Below are 27,416 nucleotides of genomic sequence, written 5' to 3'. Positions count from 1 at the left end.
CATGAGCTCCCATTTGGGCTCTAGAGATTAACGTTGATTCACCAGGAAGGCAAATCCTCCCACTGTTTGACTGAGTTGTCTAAAGCAAATTAAAGCCCAGTTAGTCTCAGAGCGCTGGTTCAGCGTCTCTCCGCATCGCATACACCTGGTACTTTGTAGCTGGATAAGACGGGTCCGGTTGGCTCCGCCTGAACACAGGAATAAACACTGAGCCTGTCCAACTTCAAACGCTCTGAGGGTGGAAGGAGGGGCAGACGGTGTGTTTGAAGGTCTCCACTCGTTTTTCCCCCCCCTTTCTCACTTATTGTCCATCCTTTTCTTGACCCTTGTCAAGCCGTTCTCCTCTTCGTCTCAGTTACGTTTGAGAAACACAGATTCTGACTGGCAGCAATCAGAAGGGATCTGACAATGATGGCGTTATGTCTTAGTGACTGACATGGAGTCCGTCTGTGATGCATTTGACTGACAACGATCCTACCTGCTTTTTGTCAGCCCCCCTGCTGGGTGGGAAGATGCCATCACCACATTTTCAAGATGATTAAAATGAAATATTAATATTGTTGTTGTTGTTAAAATGATTACAGATATGGTCAGTAATTTGACATTAAAACAAACAAAACTTTTTCTCGTTTGAGTCAGTTACGATAACAAAAGTAATTCTTATTTTCTAAATCAATCAAGCTTATTTGTATGGCACAATTCAGCAACAAGGCAATGCACATCAAATGTACTGGTAAATGTTCCATTTATTATGGTTCATATGCAGCTCTAAACAGGTGTGGTATTGGTCTCGATTTAAAGAAACGCAATGTTTCAGCTCTTTTGCAATTTTCTGGAAGTTTATTCCAGATATGTGAGGCATAAAATCTGAATGCTGCTTCTAGGAAAACCATTGCTTTACTGTGGATAATGACACTTCTTGCCGTCTTATCGGCCGCATCTTCACAAAGCTGTTTAATTTTCTTCTGGGATTGATCTCGTTCCTCAACTGTATGATTGATATTCTTGTCTGTTTACTCTGGTCTACAGTCTAATGTGGCATCTTCAAGCATCTGGAAAATTTAATGAGACGTATGGAGGTCAGCAGTTATTATTTTTAATATTATGACTGATTTGCGTTGATTATTCCAGTGATGTCACATAAGGAGGCGGTGTGTAAAATACATCCACATACTGTACCGTCACTTAACTCAAATTGTGTGAATTATCAGAATCTTCCAAAGTTATGATGTCACCATTTGGTTTTTATTTCCAAGTTTATAATGTAATCTTCTGAATTTGATAAAATTAATACAAATTCTCTCTTATTTTGACATGTAGCAAATAGAAATACTTTCGGTTTAGTTAGGTTTGTTAACAGACAGAGAGGTAATAAAGGTTATGTGTGTACAGTTTTCTCAAATATAGAAAACTTCTGCTTTCTCCCCCCAGTTCTACATTGACATGCATTTTATTGTGTGTTTTGTGATTGTAAATCTCTGCTCTCTGCCCCGTCCAGGTGCGAGTGCGATGAGGAGAAGTTTCAGACAGTGAGGTCATGGGCTGCACCTCGGCCAAGCAGGTGTCGGCCGTGCCCAACGATGAGGAGGGACGCGGGAAGGCCTACAGCAACGGAGACCTCTACTCTGGTCAGTTTTACTCCTGGCTGTCGAGACGATGCCCGCAACTCCGTCTCACTCCACAGCTGAGTTCAGCGCAGACCCGTGGCCTCGCTCTGAACCCGCAGAGCCCTCTGGCAGAGCTGGGTACTCTGGTTTGGAAAATATCAGTATCAACAACTGCAGTCTTATTAGTGTTCTGTGTTTACTGCTCATATAGGAGAGAGGAAGTACCCAGAGGGTGAAAATGTTGTTAAGAGCGACGCTGGAGATTAATATTTCAGCACTAAACTGGATGGAGAGATAACTTTGAGTCCGCTCTAAAGTGGGGCTGGGTAAAAAGTTAGGAAACTATGTATGCTGTAACAATTTTAACATAATGAAACTAAAACATGTTTCATAACAATTAAACATTTTCAACAAATTAAATATTTCTGATCAGGCCAGAAGCTGCAAATTCCACCCTCCAAATTCCAGTTCTTCTTTTAATATAAGTTAGTAAGTGAAGACAGAACCTCGTCGTGTTAAAAGTGTTTTTAATCTTTTCTTGCCAACAGGTTTTTAGGTAACACCAGCTCAGGAGCTTTGTTGTCAATAAAGGGTGTCAAGTTCAGAGTAAAGCCCCATTTTCCTTCAAATATTCTGGAATCAGAGTGTTTTTGTAAAAACGTTTGAAATGTTCCTGTGGAATGTGTTGCTCAATTCTTCTTGCTCCTCTTCAGTTTGGAAGATTCCATGTCCATCACATATTAATCTTAGATTTTAATACTGAAATAAAACTAGACTGACACTCAATGGAAACTGGGTGTATTATAAAATCTAATGCAGAAAATTAAATATGCACCTGAGATCTGAATATTTCTATATTCTCAGATGACCTAACTATGATGTGTGCTGTTATGTAGTGGTTTAAGAAGCTGGCCACGAGACGGTTTGTTTAAATGGAAACCAGAAGGGCTTGAATTTGGGTAGAAACTGGCAAAGGGTGTTTGTTTCTCTAAAAATAGGTCGGTAGAGGTTGACCTTTTTTAGAGTTTCTCAGTCATTTCATATTTTTGTTTTTCCACACAGTTACAAGGGTTGTTGGTGGAGATTTGAGTTTGAACCATGAATGATCCAGGGAAAGACCTCCTACTTTAATTATGTGATGGGTGGAAAGGAAAACCGGCCAGAGGTTCATTAGTGACGGCTACAGCTCTATCTTTAATTGCATGCAGCCAGCTGTGATGTAATAATGGACTGGAATGAAAAAGAGATGATGGCTGTCGTAGGATTAGCAGAGATTAAGAATTAGGAGCGACACAGTTGGATGAATTGTGGCAGATGATCCATAGGAGACCCCCCTACCACCATCTTCATCGTCTCTCATGGTTTTCCTTTGACCCCCTTTCCGCTCTTCCCTTCCACCTCCCGTTGACTTTCTGGTCCTTTCCCATCCTTCTACTCTCTCTCAGACACGTTCTCCTCTTTTCACCCCGGAAATTTCTACGCTCTACTCTCTTTTGATTTTTTATTAGAGCAACAAAACGAGCCAGAGAATGAGAGGGAGGCAGTCCAAGGAGAGTAATTTCCTTGAGAGAGGAAAGGAGACCGACATGTGTTGATGCTCATCGTTTTCTCTCTCCTCGAAACTTTCCAGCCACTTTCAGATCGCCTCCTTTCCTTCCCCCTGCTCCAGGCCTCGTTCGTCTCTTCCTCTTTCTCTCTGCCACTCTGTCTATTTTGGGTCTCCATGACCCCCATCTCTCTCCTCCCTCTTTTCCTGCGTTCATCTCCCCGCTTTTCTTCTGCTCGGCTCTTTTCCTCTCGTCTCTTGTGCAACATTAGGTCAAAACCTTGTGTCCTTTCACATCCCTTCCTCCCATTTCCTCCCAGCCTGTCCCGTCCCCTTTCTGCTGTCTTTTGATTAAAGTGGAATGTGGAGTAGCTGTGGATGGGGCAGACTACTGTTTGGACTTGTCCACATGTATTTGCATACAGTGGATGTGTGACTTGATGAGTAGCATGATTGATTACTAGCTCTTTTAAAATCTGTTTTTTTAAGTTCCCTTATTTCTTCTTATCTACCTCATGTCATCTTTTACCTCTCAATCCCTCCACCCTTCTCCAGCTTCCTCGCTGCGTTCATTTCACTTTTCATAACTGAGGTGGAAAAGACTGATAGCCCCTGGTCAGACAGTCCGTCTCGCTTACGCTCATAAATTTACCCCCTAGTAGCCTGCGTGTCGGTGAGTTTGTGTGCCGTACGTCGGCGTGTTTAGTTACCCTCTTCTTCTTTCTCACACTGAAACGCGCACCAGCAGATTTCGGTGCGAGTGCATCCCAGATATTTGGACTTGTCCATCCAGACTCCAGCTTAGCCTTAAACCACCCGCCTTCCCCAACCCCCAGCCCTATTAGCTGCTCCCACACAATAACCGGAAAAAGGCAGAGCTCCATTACACAAACAGCGAGGAAAAATAGCAACACTCTCCCTCCTCAGCATCAAGCTGTTGATCTGGGGAATAATCACAGGGAGAGGAGATCTGAGAGCAGATAACTCTATAATGTGCTGCATGTGTTTGCTAGATTGCATGATGCAGCACCCAAACATTCAGAGAGACATTCAGCATACACATTTCACTGTTATTTAAACCATGCATCAGAAAACTGTCAACAGACCTCTATGATTTCACCCCTTGCCCTTCATTTTTAGTCTCCAACTCTGGTCTTAAAGGAGTAAAATGTCTCAATGTGGGGAGAAAAGGACAATAACTTCCCAGCCCTTAAAATTTAATTTCTAAATTTTTTTTCAAATATACTTAGAAATGTAAATATTTTTAATTGTGCAATAAGCAATATAATGTCTAGTTTATAGTTCTTTGACAGTTTATGTATTCTGATTAGAGGAGGCTCCCCAATTCTTTCTTTGAGGCTTGAACTGTTGATTTCCATTTTGCCCAACTTTGATTTCTTAACTTTTATTTTTCTAATAAGGTTCCCATTCAGACGGTTCTTAAACGATGTATAAAATCCCAAACAGTTCGCTAAATCTAAACCTGAAGTGGAATATTTTGCACCCATGGAGTAAAGAAAATGCCTTTTTCTAGCATATTAAATAAAATGAAGATATCTTTTCTGTTTTGACTTCTAAACATTACAAATATTAAAGTCATTTCTGAGTCACCATAGAAGCAAGATGCATATGCTTCACTATCTTATTTTTTTAGGAACTCCTATGTGTCAGTTCTGAGTTATAAGACCTAAATAATGTTTAGGTCTACATCTACATTTCTGGCCTATTAAAAACAAGTTCTTTACACAGAAATGGGGAAAAAAAAAACGTGCAGAAGACCGAAAAAGGTCAAAAGTTGCTTCTCTGGTAAGCAAATCCATCACAAGGAGGTGAAAGTGGTACATCGCTCATTTTCAATGGAAATGGGAGGCCACAAGGTCTGACTGGGCAGGAAATAAACTGCTCAGTTTAAAGAAACTACACACATTTAACATGTTTATCTTCTGGACTACAGATATGACTAATAAGAAGCTGAACAAATGTTGACTGTATGCACACTGTTGAATGTTATCATGAATTACTTGTGTTGCACCTTACAGGTATCTTTGTAAGTTAAAGAGGAAGTATGTCGTAACGATAACACATTACATTACGACTTCTTCTCAAATATCTAACGGCAATTAAATGCCCCTGAACTTTTATGTTATTACAATAGCCCACCATTTAGTCATAGTCCGTGTAATCCTTGTAAATATGCCAAACATTTATCTAAAATCAATACAGCCCCATTAATATTAGAATATACTTCATTCTTAAGCAAAAAACAACTTATGATGGATATAAAATGTGTCCAGCAGAAGGTGAAGGTTCAACATATATCATTAGTCTTTAATAAAAGACAGATAACAGTAGCTGTATAACTGCATAACTCCTAAACAGTTTTTTTCTTCCCCACGCTTGCACTGGTTGCATCTATTAAAAAAGTGAGTCAAATAGTGATCAGGGATCTGTTACTAATCCCTACAGCCTCACATGTACGTACATATTACAGCAGAACTAGCTCAAATTTTGTTCTTAGTTCCATCCTCAGCCAAACTCTTTGCCGCCATTATGTATTTCAAAATGATCTGGAAAATGTTCTCACTGGAGAAGCATTTAAAAGAGCAAGTCCCATTACGATTTGTGCCGTGTCCGGTTGCATGATATCAGGAAAACATGTGAGTGTAATGTTGCGTCTCCACAGGCCACTAAAATCTATATTAGGTGTTGCCATCAAGGGCAGTGAGAGTTCATCCCTCCAACTTGCTGGTTATAAAATTCAAGCACACAGCCTGAATGCACAGAATTGAAACGTAATAGGCTACCAAATGTCGCATCCAAGCAGTCTTTAGTGATTTTGATATTCCGCATGTGATAATGATTGCAATTTGATCTCTTGTGCAGTCACATTTGATCGCATGGCTTTTGAAAGCATCGGGTCAAATTACAGCCTTGCCTCAAGTCAATGCCGATGCCCTCTGTTTGTCTACAGCACTTCTCCTGCAGGACTACTCCTTAGAAAGAGCTCCTGTCTGTCTGATTCAGGATATTCAATTCCCCCTTATCATCTATGCAGCCCAATTCATACTACATATTCTACCTTATTGTAAAGTAAGTAAAATCTAAGCTATTTTTTTAGCTGTTGTTTAGCTTAAATTTTCCGGTTCTGTGATTGTACTTGCATAACTCACTGAACTATATTAAAGGCAGCTGTGCAGATTATTTTTACTTAATTATGGGTTTCCTCTAACAGTTGAACACATTTCAGTCCTTTTTAAAATCATAAATACAGTGAAAAATGAGACTGTTGAAGCATTTTAACCATCTGTAACAGAAAACCACCTGCTCACGTGGTTTTCTGTGTTGCAAAGAGCCAGACGGAGAGCAGCTGAAACACACTCATTAAATTTTATAACATTCAAAGTAAGACTTTGTTTACCAATTCTTGTCAGTTTTGTACCAGAATCCAGAATTAAAAGCGTCCATTGGTAGGTGAATGATCAATTTAAATTATATGCATTAATATGTCATATATATTTGTATACACATTGATATGTGTCCATTTATTTAACTAAATTTATTTAGAGTTGTTCTTTTTTACAGCACCTAAGCCTCTCAGCCAGTCCAATATGCCGGCTGTTCTATATGAATACAAATAAATAATACATTTTTTTATGTGGTCTTGGATAAGACCACAACTTTGCAGATGCAACACAATGGGATAAGATTTACGTTTGTAAATATGTCACAGCTGGTTTAATAGTTTAAACTTCCACTTTTGTCATTTCACGCCTGCCACAATAAACCCGCTCTGATTTTGTTTCGTTGCTGATAACCGTTTGATGCGCGTGATTTTTGATTTCAGCTCAGGTGTAAATGTTGATGCCAGGCTGCCGATGGCTTGCAGCCAGTTGGGTTGGGAGGGAGGACGCTCGGCAGGAAGGACAGAGTGACATAGCCACAGGGCAGGCCGGGCTGTGAGAGCAGACATGGCCAAATAAGGCCATTTAAATGACTCACGAGCTGCGCAGACACTCAGATGCAGCGACATTCAGATTCGGAGGCATTCTGACTCTGAAACAGTCCCACAGACACATCCGTCGTGCACTCGCAACGGGTCCTTAAGGTCAGCGCAGATCCCTGCTCTCTAATCAGAGACGAGAAAGATGTCCACATCACAAAACCGCAGCTTCTCGAAATAGTCCTTTCATCTCCCTCTCCCTCTCTTTCTCTCTCTCCTCTCTGACGGCTTTTCGTTTCCCTCCCACCCAAAAGCGAGCCCCGGCAACGACGTGACGAAACACCCGTGTCATTTCTTTTGACAGGGACGGCCACACACACACACACACGCACACACACACACACACACACACACAAATGCAACTCACCCTTTTTTTTTGCTCCTATCTAAACTGAAGTCTGTGATGGTGTAAGCTGGGCCACTTTGATCTTTCTATATTCATCACGTTAGGCTTAGCCAGGATACTTGAACAGGGAGAGAATATTCAGGCAAATCCAGCATCATAAAATGGCATTTCTCATAACCGCTATGTGCAAATGTACATTTAGATCCATCTCTGTGGCCTAGAGCTGCTAATTTCCCTGCCTGCTGTATCCACCCTAATTGACAGCTTACACAGCTTGACATCAGTGTAAACGGTTGTAGTGCCATACTGGAGAGCAGAGGAAACGGCTCTTAATTCTGCTTCCTGCTGCAGCGCTGTGATGTGCCATGTGTTTACCGAGCACATCCAGCCTCGGTGGGCCTGCGTTGCGTTAAGGAGCCGTTTGTGAACGGTGGCATGTTCAGACAGGAGCGGCTTTGCTGAAACTCGTTTACATTCCTGGCATAAACAGCAGAGGAGTAGCGCCGCTTCCCAACACCACGTTCTTGAACAGATGATTTGTTGGTTAACCGCGGGCCGCCGTTAGGCTCTGCAGTGACGTACTTGTTGGAAGGCATGTGATTGTGCTCGAATGCAAGACACACAGGTGATCAAGGTACAGGAGGAGCGTGAGCAGAGGGGAGGGAGAGCTTCAGCTGGGTACAAAGGGACACGCAGATATAAACACAGACAGGAACAGAGTCGCTGCTGATAGTGAGGGCAGAGAAACAAGATGTGGAACAGATAAAATCAGGTGTTGCTGCTCTTTATGGGTTTTATCACTGTCAGCGGTTACCTTAAAAGACAAGCAGGCATTGAGCTGATAATTCTCAGTGCTGGTGGTGGTCAGCTCATTCTAGAGTTTGTTTGCTCTATTATAAATATAATGCATTTTTTTTATTATGAATTACAATTAAATATTTACCAACTTCTACATATTTGCTGTAATGTGTACCATTTCTTATGCCGAATTGGTTAAAAATGTATCCATCCATTCATCCATCCATTTTCTAACACCCTTGTTACTAGTGTCAGGAGGGGTGCTGGTGTCTATCTCCACCAAACGTTTTGGGCGAGAGGTGGGGTCACCCTGGACAGGTCACCAGTCTGTCGCAGAGCAACACAGAGACAGACAGGACAAACGATCACACACACACACACACACACACACACACACACACACACACACACACGCGCACACACACACACACACACACACACGGAGAATTTAGAGAGACCAATTAGCCTAAGTCCTGTTTTTGGACTGCGGGAGGAAGCCGGAGTATCCGGAGAGAACCCACGCATGCACAGGGAGAACATGCAAAACTCCATGCAGAAAGATCCCGGGCCAGGAATCGAACCCAGGACCTTCTTGCTAGTTCTACCAACTGCACCACTGTGCAAAATTAAAAATGTAAAGTCTAGGCAAATTGTTTTTTTGTTTTTTGTTTATTCAAAATACTCGCTTAAGGTGCATATTTTCATCAGGTGAAACCAGATATTTACATAAACCAAATAAATATTCCTGCAAAATGCTGCTAAACTGTCCCAGTTTATGTTCAGTTACGGTTACAAAAACTATTTCTTATTGTTAAATAACAGAGACATTTTTGATATGTATATATATTTTTTTACTTTTTCAGCCAGAAGTTTAAACTGTACGACTTGGATAGGTTTTGGGTATCCTTCTATGAGCTTCCCCAATACTTTGCTGAATATTTGGCCCATTCCTCCTGATTAAACTGATGTAATTCACTTAGGTTTCCATGCCGTTTTAGTTCTTCCTACACATTTTCCAGGGAGGCTGATGTCTGGACTTTGTGATGGCTACCAAAACATTGATTCTGTTGTTTTTAAGCCACTTTGTAACTCTTAAGCTCTTAGCTCTTGTAGCTCTTAAGATGTTGCTTCAATCTTTCCACATAATGGTCTTACCGAATGATGCCATATTTTCTTGATGTGCACCAGTCCCTCCTTCAACAAAACACCTGCAAACATAATACTGCCTCCTCCATGCTTCATAATTGGATGGTGTTCTTGGGCTTTCGTCCATTTCCTTCACATGTAACTATGGCGATTATGGCAAAACCCATCAATGCTAGTTTTATCAGACAACAGGACATGTCTTCAGAAATGAAGGACTTTGTTTCTGTGTGCATTTGCAAACTGTAATCTGGCTTGTGTTGCTATTGAAGTAATGGCTTAAATCTTTGCAGTAAAGGCAATTGTCTTTTCACTTATATCATGTTTTAGCCATTTTTGTTGTTTTTGTCCTTATGTAATACTCCATTTTCACCACTTTACCATGGTATTTAGTCTTAATTATATTTTTACTTTCCTTCTGGGAAAGCACTTGGACTTACAGTGTGTACAAATGACATTAGTTTATGCATTCCTTGACAATTTAACACAAATACAATTTCAAAATGGTCAGTAAGACAATGTAAAATATCTGTCTTATCCTAAATAGTTGCTGTTGGTAGGAGGGATGGACGGCGGTGTGTGAGCCGTGTCATCTTCAATGAAGCCTTAAAGCTCTCGTCTCTACTGAGCTCCTCCTAACTGTCTTAGCCGTCTAAGCTGTCCATGCAGCCAAGAAGCTGTTCATCTGGTCTCTAATCCTCCCCATCTCCCTCCTCCTTATCATCACCCTCTCTCCTTTTCTCTTCTGTCTTCTCTGGTATTTCCTCATGCTGTTTCTATGTTGCTGCTTCTATATTTCTAATGCTCCAATGGTAAAGCAACGTCCCATCTAAATGTACTTCCGCCTCGACTGTCGTGCATATTATGAAATGTCGCATCAGGTTCTGTTCTCACATTGCCATCGACCACATGTGGCTAAAAATCAATAGAATAATGATCAGCCTTGATAATATAATGCAGTGACGATGCAGAAAAGGACGTTTCCTCCCCCCTATCTTTTCTCTCAAAATTTGTCAAAACGCGAATGAAAGGAATGTGCTTGACGTTTCGTCTCTGGGTAACTCCTCATAAATACATGTAATTGTTAATTCCCCCTCCTTTAATCATGCCAACTCTTCTGTTCTCAGACGAATACAAGATGAAGGGAGTGGAAGAGGTGAAGTACATGAGAGGGGATGAAAACCGGGTGAACGTACGCAACCAGGAGAACCTGGTGAGAGACGGACACACACACACACACACACGCATGCACACAAACACAAAATACAGCAGCCAGTCCACTGACAGTCTGTCATCCGCACACACTCAAACCTTCCTCTGACAGCTCATCAGCTCCAGCCAACAGGCCTGCGTTTGTGTCCAAAGGCAGCTCTCTCTGTCTGTGCAGCACACACACACACTCTCTTTTTGCACAAGCACACAAAAAAAATACACAGAGGCAAACAGAAAGGTTCCTCACAAGCAGGTGGAGACAACAGTCTGGCGTGTGTGGAATGTGTAGGCTGAGCGCATGGTTGGTTTCCAGGCCGCCACTGCAAAAATCTTTAGGTTTTAAACACATCAGAGGAGTTTTATGAAGTCACTTTGCTCTAAAACCTCATCAATGATTTTACTGCCACTATGTCTTACCTGACGGTGTAAATAATTTATAAGCTGAGGCACATTATCTCTGAATAAATCCACTTCCTCCTCAGGTCACAGAAGGCCTGAACATTATGATGGTGAGAGAATACAAGGACAGGTTGTTTCTTTTTTCATGTAAGTGGACATAGTGGCGTCCTGGCCATTGTTAAAACAGTGAGAAGCATAATAAATCTTGATTGTAAAACAGCAGCGAGGATCACACTACAGAAACACTATTTCATAAAAACACAAGGTTACAAGCAGAAGACGAGCTTTAACACTATTATTATGCTGCTCCAACACTATGCTCGGTTCATTCATTGATTTACTAAAGTCAAACTTTTCCAAGAATTGGCGGAAACGTGTTCTTGCAAGCTTCGAAAGTCCCTTTCCTTTCTTTTTTGTTTTTAACTGAAGTGTAATTTGTTGCTCCAAAAGCATATTTTATTGAATGGATTCCCTAGCCTATATATTTTAAAACAAAGATTTGTTCTTTTAATCCATGCATGATTTTCATTCCACAGACAGCCCTATGTTGGTCAGTCACCTTAAAGCGGCAAAATTTGAAAGTTACAATAGAGACAATGTCACGATAAAGAAAAGACAAAAGTTGTATCTTCTAAACCAGGGGTCTCAAACTCCAGTCCTCGAGGGCCGCAGTCCTACAATTTTTAGATGTGCCACAGGTACAAAACACTGGAATGAAATGGCTTAATTACCTCCTCCTTGTGTAGATCAGTTCTCCAGAGCCTTGCTAATGACCTAATTATTCTATTCAGGTGTGGTGCAGCAGAGGCACATCTAAAAGTTGCAGGACTGCAGCCCTCGAGGACTGGAGTTTGAGACCCAGAAAGGTTCTGAACCTTTCTGGGTTGTCAACACTAACCTCTGCGCAGACCTGAACATGGCTGCAGAAAGATTGACTAGAGCTGACCTTGATCAGCACTGAGAAACGGGTTTATTAGATGCTCAAGCATTATGTCTGTGACCCATGTCCTGCAGCAACTGGGTGAGGGCGCAGCTCAGTCATTCAGGTTTTTGATTTGTCAGCAGCGTGACCGCTCTGCTGATACCCGTCGTTGTGTTTGGAATCTGTTCTGTCTGCTGATAATGAAAACTAATGGCATCTGTGTGTGTTTGTTCTCAGGAGAAGAGCAATGTGGAGTACAGGGGCAAACAGCAGAAAGAGGCGGCTGCAACAAACATCAAATCTAAGTAAGTGGACGGCAGCAGCCCTTCGAGCTGCTTCAGAGATACTTTGTTAAATAAACTGGATACATTTACATAGTCAATCATAGTGAGTGATGGATTAAAGGAGAAAACAGCATAAATTATCACAGGAAGAAGCTGTCCTACTGTGTGATGCCAATATGATGGCTTAAGCATCCAGGTTTTTATTTGTTATTCTTCTGAGGGACCTGTGGAGTGTAAGCAGCACTCAAACAACTGTTAAAGGGAGAGTTCACTCATGATATTACAAAGTAATTGGGTGTTTTAAGTGAAAGTTTTTACAAAAAAATTGTTGTGGAAAAGATAATACAGGTTGTCTGCATACATTTTTAGACTTCATGTTGTATTCTATTGTTTTGAAGTTGAATCTGTCCACTCACCCTCTAATCTTTGTCCATTATCTATCTGTTCATTCATTCATACATTAATGCGAACTTCTATGTATGCTAACCTACATACATGCATGCAAGCATTGGTACACATATCCTTATCCTTAGTTCTTCCATCTGAACCACTGCTGACTGTAGCAATACATACTACAAAATTAAAAATAAAGACTAACTTTTGAACCTTGGAGTTTGGGAAAATATGGGCTAACATGAATCTTGTCAAATGCAACAATGTCACAATAATCCCATGTTTTAATTAAGTTAGGTAAAATAGTTTTAGTTATTTTAATGTTGTCAATAATTTAGCTTACGGAAATTTCTCTCCCTCTATGAGAACATTTCAGGCTGACATGTTTGTAATAGTTTACATCTTTTGCCAACCTTAAGACGTAAGAGTAGCTGCAGTTGTTGACAAAAGTTGAGCGCATTCATTGGTTCATTACTGGGCCGAGCTGACCCTTTATTAAACTGTCACCTCCTTCACAGCGTGACTCCTGTAAGTAAACAATCTGAAGCGCCTGGCTTTTGCAAAGCAGTTTGGCCGTCCACCTCAGGCTCCGTGTGACTAATGGCAGCTACGTGTTGGACTCTTTGTCCTTTCAAGGACCGTTTTGATTTTTTTTTTCATTGAATTATTATTTAAAATCATTTGTAGAGTCCTAAACAGACAATTTCTCACACTGCAGAGAGTGTTCATCTGTGTTTGTTCTCTGTGGGGGGTTCGGGTTAGGGAGGTGTGTAACGGAAAATTCTCATGATGTATTTGTTGCCTCCTTTCTCCTCCTCCTCCTCCTCATCTCCATCCTCCGACTTCCTCTCCCTCCCTTTCTCCGTCTCCCTCAGCATTCACACGTCAGAGAGCCAGCAGGAATTTTTCAGGATGCTGGATGAGAAAATTGAAAAGGTGAGGCCCGTGGGGGTGTGTGTGCGTGTGTGTCTTCATTAGTGGCCCGTGGGGGTTGGTTTGATGGAAGTAGAAAATACATTTAACATCATTTAAAAAGTCACAGCTGGGTTTCGAAATTAAAAGGGACAAAATTAAAAAATAAACAAAGACATTTATTAGTCCACGTTGTTATTCTTGGTACGAGCTGAAGCAGAAGGAAAGGTAATCACTGCATTTTATGAACACTTGTTCCTTTTTGCCAGCTACTTGAATGACACGGTGAAACAAGTAATGACTCATTTTTATTTTTACTCCCTGCTCTGAATCATTTTTATGCTTGCAGCCAAATATAAAGAGATTCACATTATTTCTTGAGAGACGAGTATCACGTTGTCAAATGGTAAAGGTTGTGCACACATCTCAAAGGTCCCATTCTTCTCTACAGTTGAAACCAGATGTTTACATACACCATTAACCCTCTATGGCATGGCGTTGCCCTCAGGCAACAAACCACATAGCTGTACCTCACATTGCTCCTTTATTTTATTTTTTGGGGGGCATGATTTTTGACATATTTTTGTCCAAAAAATAGTTCTTTTATGAATATAGTTTTTGTTTGATTTGTATTTCATTTCTCATAATCAGTGTAGACAATCTTGGTGTTCTAGACCAATGTTACCCTGAGGCAACAAACCCAAATCTGGTTCCAGGAGGTGTCAGAGTCCGATTTTATGATTGACATGTAATTAGGGACCACCAAGCTCCCAAAGAATGCAGGAAAATATTTCTTCCCCACAAAAATAAAAAGTCATGCCATAGAGGGTTAAACAGAGACACAACCTCTTTTTCCTCACTGTCTGAATAAACATTTTGGGTCAGAATTACTAGCGTTGTTTTAATTTATTTGCTAAATGCCCATTTCGCTCCAAAACTAACTCCTTTCATTAGCTGTATGATGGCTGGACATTCACATGCCGTTCATACTAATTGTTTGAGCAGATGAACATGGACACTTTATCTGGAAAGTGTCCCCACAGATGAACAAAACCCGGAGACGTCCACAGTTCTCTTCCAGATATCTTGAATTTTTTCCATGATTCCACACAAGGAAGCTCTGAATTTGGATGGTAGTAAAACAGTGATTCTATAGTAATAATAGGTATTCCTGGATGACCCAAAATAGGAGACATTAAGTTTGACAGTGAGGAAAAAAGTTATGTTTTAATACAGTGTATATAAAAATCTGGTTTCAACATTTAAACAAAATTATTGTGTGCAAAAGCAGCTCTTCCCCTACAAAGACTAAATGATGGACTCAGCAGTTCTCCTCAGCTTCACAAAGTGCTTGAAGCATACCTTATTATGCAACGAGGCTTTTTTCTTTTTGCTTCACTTTCTTACATTACGAAAAAGTTCTGCAACGTTTAAAGTCCTCACTTAAGTAGTTATTTTCTCAGCGGAGATGGGGTTTTAACTCAATATGAGTCATCACCCAAAGCGAGACTTGTCTGCACAAAATGAGACGCTTCTCTCCAATCTGTGTTTCTGTATAGGTTTATAAAACCTAGGAACTTTGCCAAAATCCAACCGCTGATGTGACCAAACACTGATGCTGTTTTCTACTCCATTTTTTAAAAGCAAATATAGTATTTAAATGCAACGTCTGAATGAATGGTGTTTGAAACTTTTTGGCCTACACACACACACACACACACTGTAATTTAGTTTTTTCACACATAAATATTTGCGATGACAACTGTGATTCAGTTTATTGTGCTGCTTTAATAGAAAATATTGAGCCAGCCACTTTTATCGATACCCCTGGAAAAAAATATGTAAGAAGCATTGGAAGAGTTACAGTAGAATTGTATATTTTATAGAAAAATGTTTTCCTTTTGTAAAAGATAAAAACAGATTTTACAAATTAGTTAAACTATAATGAAATGGCTGTTGATGCTGCTTGTGCTGCTATTACCACCCGTTTAGTCAACTTCGTAATCATCCATGTAAACTTATCCAGTAGGCAATACAATACAAGTCTAACACTCAAATATGTTATTTGAGGGTTAGTTGAGGGGTCAGAAGCTGAAATAAAGTCCAGCTCTTTTAATATGCTCTTTTCTCTTCAGATCTCCAGACCTAAAAAGTTGTTTTTTATAGGATTTCAGTCTTGAATCTTGGGAGTGAGATGGCCATGGAAGAAGATTGATTATGTACCTGGTGAAGCATTGTTCCCGCCATGTGTTTTGGATCATTGTCCTCCTAAAACAATCCAATGATTACCTCCCTTTTAGTTTATTTGCAAAGTCCACCTGATTTTTATTTAATTGTCCTGGTATTTTCAAAGAGTTTATGATGCAGTCCACCCTTATACACTTCCTAGGGCCTTTTAAAGAGTAACAGCCACACAGCATCACCATACTGAACATGAGCTGCTTTTCCACTTATGCATCCTTTGTTTTACATTAGATTATCTTGGATGTTTGTCTGTTGCTGAAAACGTCCATCTTTGTCTCATGTGACCCAAACGCGCAGTTCCAGGACAGCTTGGCAAACTCCACATGCTTAAATAGGTGGTGATCGTACAAGAAAGACTACATTTCCAACGGTTGGTGTTTAGATTATGTAACCCAATTATTCCAAGATGGCACTCTGTTTTCTTATGAGATTTTTTTAACCTGCTTTTCCACCCTCCTTACCTTATTTTATAAAAACTGTTTTTAAGTTTGTTTTTTTAACTTTATTAAAGAAATGCAGTCGAAATAATAATAATAATAAAAATTTCCCCCTTGAGTTTTTTTAACATAGGACTACGTTGCTGGATTGAAAGAATTACAAAATTAAGGGCTTCTTACTCATCTTGGGTGAAAGTAAATGTCACTGTCACTATATTACCTCGGAACTGTATGATAATAAAAGCATTTACTGCACAAGGAAATAAACATCTCTGCACACCAGAGGAGTATGAAAACCCCTTAAGGTTTACCTTTGATCACAAGGATGATATTTTGTCATTTATCGTGGCAAGTACAAGTGAGCATCTTTCGACGGCGTCCAACAATCTGCTTATTGTCATATGACGATTGGCTGAATGTCAGGTGTATCTGGAAGGAATCCAGAAACAACACATCTTATCACCAACAAATCAAGATAAAATAAAACAGGGTAGGAACTCTGGCTAACAGCACAGACAAATGTAGCCTTGGGTAATTTTAATACTTTAAACTCTGCTTTATGTCACCAAGTTGTCCAAGCTGGTATGTTTACCAGAAGACAAAAGTGCCAGCCAGGCAACAATGGACCACATTTTAGCTGGTTCCTGTTATTTGAGATTGTAGCAACATTAGGAGAGAAGCACCAGGGCAAACCTGCAGGCGGCCTGCTCAGCTGCATTTTATCTTTGACTTTCAGCTCATAGATCACATCTGAATTGTCAAGTCGAGCCTGAAATCCCATAAGACTTTGCGCCTTTTCCAAATCAGCTTATGTGCTGTGCGTACATTTTAAACAGAAAGGTGTAAAATAAAGTAATATTGGACAATAATAATTTGTGTTAATTATTTGGAAGATCATATCTAAGTTATTTTGTTGCTCCAATGAGTGGCTGGTGGACCTGAACGCATACAGCTACTGCGACTTCCAAAAGTATTTACACCCTCTGAGCTTTTAACATGTCAAAATATAACCATGAATCACATTTTATATTTTGATTCTTTATCCTTTTTTATCAGCCAAACATAAAGAGTGCATATTAATGATGAAGCAGGAAACACTATGTAGCTTTTAAAACATTTTACAAATAAAAATGTACATTTCTAACCATTATTCTTTACTTCAATGCCTCTAAGTAAAGCAACACGCCACTTATGCGTAATTTAATCTGCAGACAGGACAGCAATTGGTCATACAGTACATTTCACAACTCTGGCCTTTATGGAAGAAGTGTGAAAAAGAAAGCAAAAACACGTTTAAGAGGGTGTTCTGGTTAGATCAAAGCAAAATGTAACTTTTTCACCTGTGTTTGGGGAATGTGGGAATTAAAACTCCACATTCGAGCCTGAACTGTCCCCACTGGAAACACTGTGTTGGCGGCATTGTACTGTGGAGATATTTTTCTCGTTATTGTAAGTGGTCCTCAGAAGATGCTTTGGTATTATTTGCATGGCGCTCGCATCCAAAACCAGTTAACTACACCTGAGGATAACTATTAAACGCTACTAATGCAATTTTGAGTTGTTTTGCATTTATTGCACATTTGACTTTATATTAACCTAAGCAGGTTGTTCTTATGCAAAAGAATGGGATTCAAATGGGCAAACATGCAAATAAGCAGTTTTAACTGCAGCGATCACTGAATTTTATGTAAAGTGGACATCAGGGTCAGATGGTGGAGAAATCCCAGATGTTCCCACGTGTTGGGGAATTGAAATAAAAACATCTGTTCACAGTTAGGTGACCTGAATGCCACATCAGTTTACCAGGAACGACGAGGGACAGTTTTATCTTTTACGTTAGAGTAGCTGTGGACAGAAATTCTGCAATGAAAGTCTTGCAGGCAGAGGCTTTGTTTATGACGCCGCAGCCTCCGAGCTGAAACCCAGCGCCGTTCGGAAGAGAGACGAGGCTGTTAGAGATGCTTTGAAGGGAGCAGCGCAGCCGTCAGCTCCTCACCTTCATGAAAGAAACCAAACAGCAGAACAAGCCACCTGTCAGCACTTCACTATCTCATTCAGCATCTCCTGTTCCAGCAATAGATGTTTATTTGAATGTGACTGAAGTAACAGGTGCAGACCGTTCAGAGTCATTAAACGTGGGGTATTCACCCTCTATTTCATCTGTTTGGCTGTTTTTAGGGGCGAGACTACTGTTCGGAGGAGGAGGAAGACGGGACATAGCACACCAGCCCCCACGGACTCGACCCCCTCCCCAGTTCCCCCCATGGACAGCCTCGTTGAGTGTGTGTGAAACCGGTAGCGTGTGTTTATGTGTGCCTGAAAGTGAAAGAGAAAGTTTAATCAGTGTTTTACAGTGTGACGGGACACTATTGGTGTGTGTAGGGCAGGGGGGGAGTTTTCTGAGCATATGGCAGTGATACTTTAAGTGCAAAACAAAAGAGAATGGGACAAAGACAAGCTTCGTCACGGACTGCAGCACTCAGCACCTCATCCCTTCAGGTAGAGGGAGAGACGATGGAGAGATCGTCGCCGGACCTGTCCGGTCAAGCAGATATTTCCTTCACCTGTCCGTCCTCATCTGTCCGTGTCCTCCTCTGTGGCCTGACTCTAAATATATAAACCCACGCAGTCGGGACTTCCGGGTGTTGATATCCATCGAAGATTAGAGTTGTCGTTGGTGTGTTGAGGACTGAAAAACACACGGAGTAGAGAAAATAAAGCCCAAGGGAGAAGAGGATGGTGCTGAACTTTATCGCCTGACTACCTTCAGTCGGGCTCGCCTTGTCCAAGATGGACTGAAAGGGTGAGGGTGGGAGATAAAAGAGGGAGAAATATGGGATATTTTAATATGAGAGAGTATGGAGGGAGCTAGTAGTTTAGAATCTCCTAAACTACTCCTTCCTTTTTAAGTCAAGGACCTGTTGTTTTTTTTTTTGTTTTGTTTTGTTTTTATTTTTGTTTTCATTCTATGCCACAGTCACTTATTCAGTTAAATTTATCCTTCTTTAAATGTTTGTTTCCAGCCGTTTTTGTTCTTGACGTCCATCATAGTATGTCATAATCGTCGGCAAAATGAAGCTCCAAAATTTAGTCTGTGTCTCAGCACAATCACTCCTCCTTTAAACGAATCCTCTCTTATACACACAAAAACACACAAGAGTTGTTTTATTGAACAAAGAGAAACTCATTTTCCTTATTTCAGTGTGGAAGACGGCTGTCTCACACACACTCCACCACACACACACACATTACAATATCGTATTTGTTTCACCAGATTATCATGTGCATAAATCAGAGGTACCCATAGAGCTTATTTCTGATCCAGTCAGTATTCACACACTTTCATGAACATTGCAGCGACAACAATTTTGAGGAACTTAAAGGGAGAATTTGTGGTTGTTGTTGAAACACAGATCTGTTTTTTTTTTTTATTATTATTGTTATTATTTTTAACCATCTTTGCTGGATACGTCCTGTTGTATTATTTTTGAATACGTTTTTTTTTTTAATTAAAGATAAAAATATAGGCGCTCTGAATGGTGTTTTTATTTATGTTTTTTATACCTAGAGCGAACTAAAAAGTGTGAAGTCACTTTTCCAGACGTGTGACGTGAAAAGGAGTGCTTTAAAGCTGCAAGGCTGTGTAATACCCCCTGCTGGTGAAATATCGACACTGCATTTCAGTAAGTACAGATGGGTATAATAGTCAGAGGTGGACATGGTCAGCAGCAACACTGTGGTAAATTGTAGTGTTTAAATGTTGCTCGGTTCATGCCAAGAGGCCCAAAAATAAATATCCTCCAGTCCAGAGCATTACATTACCAGCAAAAACCTGAACTGCAGCTGAAATCAAGGCTGGATAAGGTAGTCCTTTTTTTCTCCTTATGTCTATAAAATTTCCCACTAGGAAGACAAAATGTTGCACCTTGATTAGAATCCAAATGTTTTGATTTTAGCTACTTTTTCTTTCTTTTTCCATCGATTACGTGACCATTCTCTGAAGAATGTTGTTTTGTTTCCTTAGGCCACTTCACTCTGGAAAATCAAGGATATAATGATGCTCATCATTCCAATAATGCCACCTTTTCTAACAACTGGATGGTTTCTGTTAAATGACCTATTTGAAGGTGTTATTTTCCAGTTAAAAACAATGTTGTTAAGATACAATCACAACAGGGATTCCCTGCCTGAGCCTTCAAGTATTTTAGGTATTTGCCTGAGCATTGCCACTTTTGGCTTCATAATGTAGTGCAGCAAAAACATGAATCTAGTATTCTATTATTTTTGAGTTTGGTCATAGTGTGAACATATGAGACCCAATTTCTGTACTACATTTTCTCCAACAAATGTTTGAATAGTTTAGGGATATTTTTTCATACCAATACAAATTACTTCCCAGATATCTGGTAGGATTTCTATTTTAATGTTCAGCCTCCCATTGTGCTATTCAGTTTTAATGAGAAAAAATTGATTGTAAATTTCTCACTCTGACTCATGTAAGGACGCCCAGCATTAACTATTCAATTGAATTTGACTCTGCAACTTTTAACCAAGCGCCGTGCCGTGCTTGGTTAAAATATTTAAACTGTCTTTGGTTTTTGAAGTAATAATTCCCCCTTTTTACTGTATCAAAATGCAGCCTCATTGATTGAATGCTTTCATAATGAAAAAGTGATTTCTGTTTATAGTTCTGTGGTCAACTGAGCTTTTTTATATATATATATAAATAGCCACATGATTTAGTACTGTAAAACATATTGAAGTTCTGAATCGATATCTGCTCTGATGTTTAGCCCAACGCGCTCCCAGTGGGACCAGATCCCACAATGCTTTCAGCGAGTTAAAAAAGCTTGAAGTGTGTTTCTGTAATAGCTGCTCCCTGCTGCCTCTGTGCGACACACGATGCACACAAACTCTTTCTTTACCTCGCATGACTCACTGGCAGGGGCATTTAGGGTTATGATCAGCAACCAGTGAGCGAATCAGAAAAGAGAAAGGGGTCTCTGTGGGCCGGCGCTGGCAGTCATGATCTCCCACACGGAGAAATATAAAAGTGCTCAAAGGAGGCTGGAGCGAGAAATTAAGAGGAGGTGTTCGGAGGAGTGGGAATGAGGCAGGGAAGGAGAGAGGAAGAGACGGATGTTGACCGTTAACCTCAGACAGGAATATGGGCAAGAAAATGTTCTTTCCACACTGACGCAAGTACCAATAAAAAAAAGCTCTCTCCTCCCTGCTTTGTGAGTGTAATGTATGTGTGTGAGAAGAGAGCATTGGAAGAGGAACAACATGTTCTTGGCTGCTATGTGTTTTAGGGCTAAGGTTTCAGGAATATTTGTGTGAAAATGACTAAAAATCAATGTAACTGGCGTGTTTTGAACAGCAGCAGTAGGAACACGTTTGACAAGCTAAGTTTTTATCAGCCTGTTATTTGATTTCATACAGTTTCATATTGAGTTTCTTGTGGGATGACAGTGCACACTCCTTTCCAAGCCATCTAATCATGATAATTCAACCCTTGTCAAACTTTACAGCTGAATCCTGGCCAGATTGTTGGAGCTGCGTGTTCATATTTATGAAATGATGGGATTCAAAGTGGAGCTGTAGTCAGTGGACAGCGTCCACACCAGTTCTTTGTTCCGGCTGGAAGAGCACAACAGGCAATCGACAATTGTAATTCTCGTCCACTGAATTTTCCAAAGGCATTCCTATAATTTGTGTACATTTCTGTACCTGTGAGCGGAGTACACGAGAACATCGAATTCACTGATAATTTCAGGTCATTATGTTTAAACACACATTTGCACAGTGTTCTGAAAACCCTTTGATAGGCCAGATGAAACGTTACAAAAACACTTTAAGCCAGCACTCTAAACAGGGATCTCAGTGAATACCATATATTTTATATTAAAACAAAGTGATCGCCAGACAAAACAAGGCAGTGGGAAGACACTGTGTGATGTCATTGGGCTACCAGAACAGCAGCTATGCCCTCCAGCAGATCGGTGTATGAATTCTCATTAAGAGGAAACAGGTTAGAAGTAGTGAGCTTTCTTTGGCAAAGAAAACCAATCACTGAATGATAGCAGCCATGGCTGTGTTTTTGTTGTTGTTTTTTTACAGAATTTTGTTTTTGCTCTCATTTGATTTTTTTTCTACTTACAAAAGTGACAGAAAACATTTAGAATAAGTAGTTTTGTCCGGATGTATCTTCACCATAAAACGCACAGCTCTTTCAAGCAGTTTGGACTAAATCTTTACATGTAAACCTGTCAAAATCTTCTTTTATTGTGCTTGAAAAGAAATAGAAACCATAGATATTGCACGGCAAATTTGCGTCCATATGTGCGTGTGTGTGTGTGCAGGCAGACTTTGCCCACGTAGCCATTATGAGTCAACTGTGAGAGGCACTGGCTGGCTTCCTGCCTGGATGCCCCACAGGCCTTTTGCTCACTGTCTCAGCTCTCCGCAGCAGTTCCCTAATACCCGCTTTGGAATACCTACACTGGCTGTAAACCCACCTAGCTGCACAACCAGCTCCATTTTGCCCCTTGCTTGTCCTGTGAAATATTATCTCCCATCTTTTTACATTATTCCCTTACATCAGCAGACTCTGCTCTTTCTTCCCCCTCCTATTTATGCAGCAGATCCATATTCTGGATTATATTTGCAGAGCAGCTCTTAAGAAGAGAAGGGGGTGGGGGAAATAAGGTGGGATTACATACATTTAGATTCATGTTGCTCACCCACAACAAGTGACCTACATAAACTGCAGGAAGCTAATTGTTGAACGTATCCATGCAACCATCTCAACATTAGGCACAGTGACCTAATGTCACCATGCCGGCATGAGGGCTGAACTGCGCTGGGATCCCCTGCGTCGCTCCACTGAGGGACCAACAGGACTGAAAACACTGGCCTGACCGCCTGAGTGACGGATGTTCGTACACTTTTGTGCCAAGTTTACGTGAGCTGAGTAAGCAGTCGCAGTTTGGAGTTGTAGTTCTTAGGGGACTCAGGAGAGGAGCAGGAGCTTTCTTACTCAACACATGGGAAATCTGCTTCTTCTGAAGAATTGATGTCTGTGTGTTGTTGTCTGTGTGTGTGTGTGTGGGTGGGGGGGGGGGGTGGGGGGTGCACATCAGGGGAGGCAACAAGTACAACACAAGAGCACCACCTGCTGGTCCAACGACGCCCTCAGAGATCTGACTGTGTTGTCTATTACTAGCCTATGTGGGTATCAACCTGAGATGGATACTTGTGATGTGAAAAGGAAATGATTTATGGTTTGCATTTTTCATTCATAAATAAATGAATGCAAGGTGTGGCATTAGCCTGTCAAAAACCAGCCCCTTGTTCAACACTTTGCTCCGTACAGAGAGTCTGTTCCCTCGGTTATTGAGAAACGATTGCATGCTGGAGGCGTGGAGTCTGTTAAAGGGGAACAACGTTATTTCACTATGGGGACAGGATATGTAGTGTGGCTTGCGGTTGCAAAATTTTTTGTTTTGCTTCTTTTTTGTTGCATATATGTCCAAAAGTTACATTTTAGCTTCATCTGACCGAAGAATGTTCTTTCACATCTTTACTGTCTTCCCTACATGGCTTGTGGCAAACTCCAGAGCTCCTGAAGGCTTTCTTCCCAGCAGTGGCTTCCTTCTTGACACACTTCCATATTAGCTAAATTTGTGAACTGCACAACTAACATTTTGTTTTTCAGGTACTTCCACATGAGCAGAGGATCTCTGCAGACCTTCCAGAGTTACCAATGGACCTTTTGGCAGCTTTCCTGGTTAGCGCTCTCTTGCAGTGTTGTCATCTTTGTGTGTTTGGGCTTTTATTGTGTCTGTGTTTTCCCTTAACTAGTTCATTTCTCTGTGTTCATTATTGTTAGCAAGATGTTGCCCTATTAGTCCATTCCTTTGTGTATAGTTTCTCAGTGGTGTGGTGTTTGTAGTGCATTTAGATTTCGTACTCTGTTAGTCTTTTCCCAGTGGTTTCTAGTCTACCGAGTCTTAGTTCAGCTCTCTCTGTGCAAATGATTCTTCAATTTTTCTAATTTTCTTCTTCCTTGTACTACATATTTTCTGATTACTTCATCTGGTTCCTTTGTCTTTTCTTATCCCTTCCTCTGTATTTGCATGCCAATTTTTGTTTTTTTTTTACTGTATATTGTTGGATTTTTCTGCAAACTGATGTTGTCTGAATCTAAGTAGTTGCACTGAATTTTTATTTTAGTGTATCAGAGTAACAGGAGCTAGGAGCTTTTAAAACTAAAAACTTTTTGTAATTGTCTTTCCTCAGAATAATGTTTTACTCTTCAATAGTGTATCATCTAAAATCCTAATCAAATACTCTGAAAATGTGGCTGTTTGTTTCTGCCTCATGAATGTAACAAAAAGCTTAAGTTAATCTTTCAAGGAATTACTTTTATCTAAAATATCCACAATTTTAAGCTTCTTATCCACAAACTGGAATACATATTTCTCCATTTGTTTGTTTCCAGTGACACATTTTTGTATTTACTGACCTTATTCATAAAGGATTTACCCTACTATTAGAAGCCACAATGGAGAAAGAACTTGGTGATTTAAGCCCAGCCTTCTCTGAAACCACAGTTTACCGAACAAAAAAGCTTGGCATCTCTTGAAACATACATTTATCCCAAACATGACTGAAACAGACGAGAAAGCTCTGCTGTGTCTCTCAGCCGCAGATCAGCTCTTAGGAAGACAAATGGCTACGTGTCAAGAACACGACCAAAATTACTAAGCAGATGTTCCGCTACGACAGAACAGGGAGTTTGAACCATCTGAAAAATGAAAACCCAGCCTCACTGCAGAGGTCTGACGCTGGGCCAGGAGGGTGAGGCTGTTTTTACGCAGAGCGCAAAATAAAATGACTAACATGAATTGGGGGGGGGGGAAAAAAGGGGGGGGGGTTGTTTTGGGGTTTTATTCAGATGAGCTTACTTGTTAATGAAAAACTAAACACTCTCAGTTCTGTTTGACCAGAGCTTCAGCCAAAGAGGTTCGCTCTGTTAACATCCACTGGAGCAAGTCACAGCATGGACAGCTTCCACCAGTCACAACTGCTCAGCCAGATGCCCTGTGGTTACGACAGGAACAAAAAACCTGTGTGTGTCAAACACTTAAAGCTCGGAGTTGTTAGAACGCTCTTGGTGCAGGTGCTGCAGGATCAGGACGGCATGTTTTGGTCATTTCCTTGATGTTTCTGTGCATCAGAATGCTAATATCTTTGGGGGGGCACTAGAGGGAGCTGACAACTTACCCACACTAAGGGCATCCAAAGACATGGGAGAATGCTGTCATTACCCCAGGGAAGGAAAAACATTACAGAGTGGCAGAGAGCCCAACTTAAATAAACACAATGAAGTCAAGACAGTAAAGCAAGCTAGCTTTGCCCGTCTGTCTGAGCCCGTTGTTAGGCTCCTATAATTAAAAGAGGTTGCTGGAAGGCAGCAGTAATTCTATAAGAGGGAACACTATAATATTATAGTAATATGTTGAGCGTAGATGCCAAGTTCTAGAGCAGGAGATCCAAGTATGGGGACAGAAGACTCCACCCACAGGTGGAAAAGTGAATTTCAGATTTTTATATTTTTTGGGGGAGGTTGGAGGGGGATGTCTGGGATGTTTCTGTTTTGTTGTGATGTTAGTTAGACTTTATTTTTTATTTATTTAATAATTTTTATTTATTATTGAACAAATTCATAACGCCTATGACATTATGACATAGCTTTGAATGCTTACATGGAAATTTAGATCCCTGGAAGCAAATATGAAGAAGTAAGCTGTGGTTGGAAATTTTTCTGCCCATCTTGTGTTGCTGTGAGGAATTAAAACTAGGGGCAGTCGAATAGTACAACAGCCTGTCAATGTGATGATTTCATACTCTCCACTTATGCAACATTCAAAATGCTCAACAAAGTCAGGGTGTGGAGATGGAAAGAAGTACTCCGGATGAGTAAAAGGACAATTAATGAAAACAAGACAAAGGATGTGTTTTACAGGAAAAGAAACCAATAAAAGCACTAAATGACAAAACAACATGTTGTAACATTGTCGAAGAAAAACATCCTGTACAGGCCTCATACCAATTGAAAGTGGAGTTTCCAAGTCCTAGTTGTTTTTGTTTGTTTTTTTTCACCAGTTTTGTGGCTTTAGTTTTTATAGTGGCAATTTTATATCTAGCATGCTACAAAGAACAGTCAGATGAATTGATTCTTGACTGATTAAAAAAACTTTTTAGATGTAATTTTGCATTGACGTGAACACTTTTTGGCCTTAACTGTAGACTTAACATTGAGTAATGTCTAAATGTTTCACCCTCAACACTAAAATCTGATCTATTGCACACACAGTGGGCTTTACTGTACATGGGGGCTTTCCCCGGGTGGGATTCAAACAAGAACCGCCACTGACCGTAGGAGGGGTAACAGAGGTAGAGACCTCCACGCCCACCCTGCCTCTCTGTCCCACCTTTCCACGGGTCTCTCACTCCTCTCCTCTTCCTCTGCCTCTTTCTCTCAGTCTGAAGGACTCCGGCTTGACTCACGGCTGAATCCTGGGGTAAAGATGCGGGTGGTCGGAGCCGCGGGTGTCGCTGAGCTGTGGGCCGTGCTGGCCGCCCTGGTGGCCGGCGCCGCGTCCGAACTGGTGACGCTGGTGCAGGAGCAGGTGAAGCCCGAGTCGTCGGTGCTGCCGCCGAAGGTTATGATCGCGATCCTGGCTCGGAACGCGGCGCACAGCCTGCAGCACTACCTGGGCTGCATCGAGCGGCTGGAGTACCCGAGGGAGCGCATAGCGATCTGGTGAGAGAGCGGGGGCCGCCCGGGGGTGCTGATGTGGAGTTTACCTGCATTAGTAATAAAAAAAAATAAAAAAAATCATAGTGCCAGATTCTATTCAGTTGTGACCTGCACGGTGGTCCAAAAACGAGCGGTTCGTAAACTTTACCGACAGACCTGTCGCTGCGTTTTCCCCAAATTGCACACTGTGGAAGAAGATGAAAGAGCTTTGTGGCGTGTTAGGGTTAGACTTAACCCTTAATCACGGCCCCATCCGCCTGATTAAGCATAAACCTGCGGAAACAAGCGGCTCTTTAAAACAGCAGGACTCGCAGGTATGAAAGAGGGGCTTCACCACAGGTAGGG

At 40.9% G+C, this 27,416-nt stretch overlaps 2 protein-coding genes across 3 annotated transcripts in view; both read left to right on the top strand.

Moving 5' to 3' along the window:
* LOC102228178 (uncharacterized protein C1orf21 homolog) overlaps positions 1–19,780 on the top strand; it is a 34,165-nt gene extending 14,385 nt beyond the window's left edge. For both annotated transcript variants that reach the window (XM_023339944.1, XM_023339943.1), the window contains exons 2-6: positions 1,499–1,628; positions 10,568–10,653; positions 12,211–12,278; positions 13,526–13,586; positions 18,422–19,780. In XM_023339944.1, coding sequence (XP_023195712.1) covers positions 1,538–1,628; positions 10,568–10,653; positions 12,211–12,278; positions 13,526–13,586; positions 18,422–18,463 — 348 coding nt within the window. In that variant the 5' untranslated portion in view covers positions 1,499–1,537 and the 3' untranslated portion in view covers positions 18,464–19,780. The remainder of the gene's footprint in view (positions 1–1,498; positions 1,629–10,567; positions 10,654–12,210; positions 12,279–13,525; positions 13,587–18,421) is intronic.
* A 3,843-nt stretch (positions 19,781–23,623) lies between these two features.
* LOC102236983 (procollagen galactosyltransferase 2-like) overlaps positions 23,624–27,416 on the top strand; it is a 28,972-nt gene continuing 25,179 nt past the window's right edge. The window contains exons 1-2 of the mRNA XM_014471456.2: positions 23,624–24,032; positions 26,794–27,074. Coding sequence (XP_014326942.2) covers positions 24,009–24,032; positions 26,794–27,074 — 305 coding nt within the window. The 5' untranslated portion in view covers positions 23,624–24,008. The remainder of the gene's footprint in view (positions 24,033–26,793; positions 27,075–27,416) is intronic.

The sequence above is a fragment of the Xiphophorus maculatus genome, chromosome 9 (genome assembly GCF_002775205.1).
Source record: "Xiphophorus maculatus strain JP 163 A chromosome 9, X_maculatus-5.0-male, whole genome shotgun sequence".
NCBI lineage: Eukaryota > Metazoa > Chordata > Actinopteri > Cyprinodontiformes > Poeciliidae > Xiphophorus > Xiphophorus maculatus.
The sequence above is the reverse complement of the archived record's forward strand: the minus strand, read 5'-3'. Positions and strand labels throughout refer to the sequence as shown.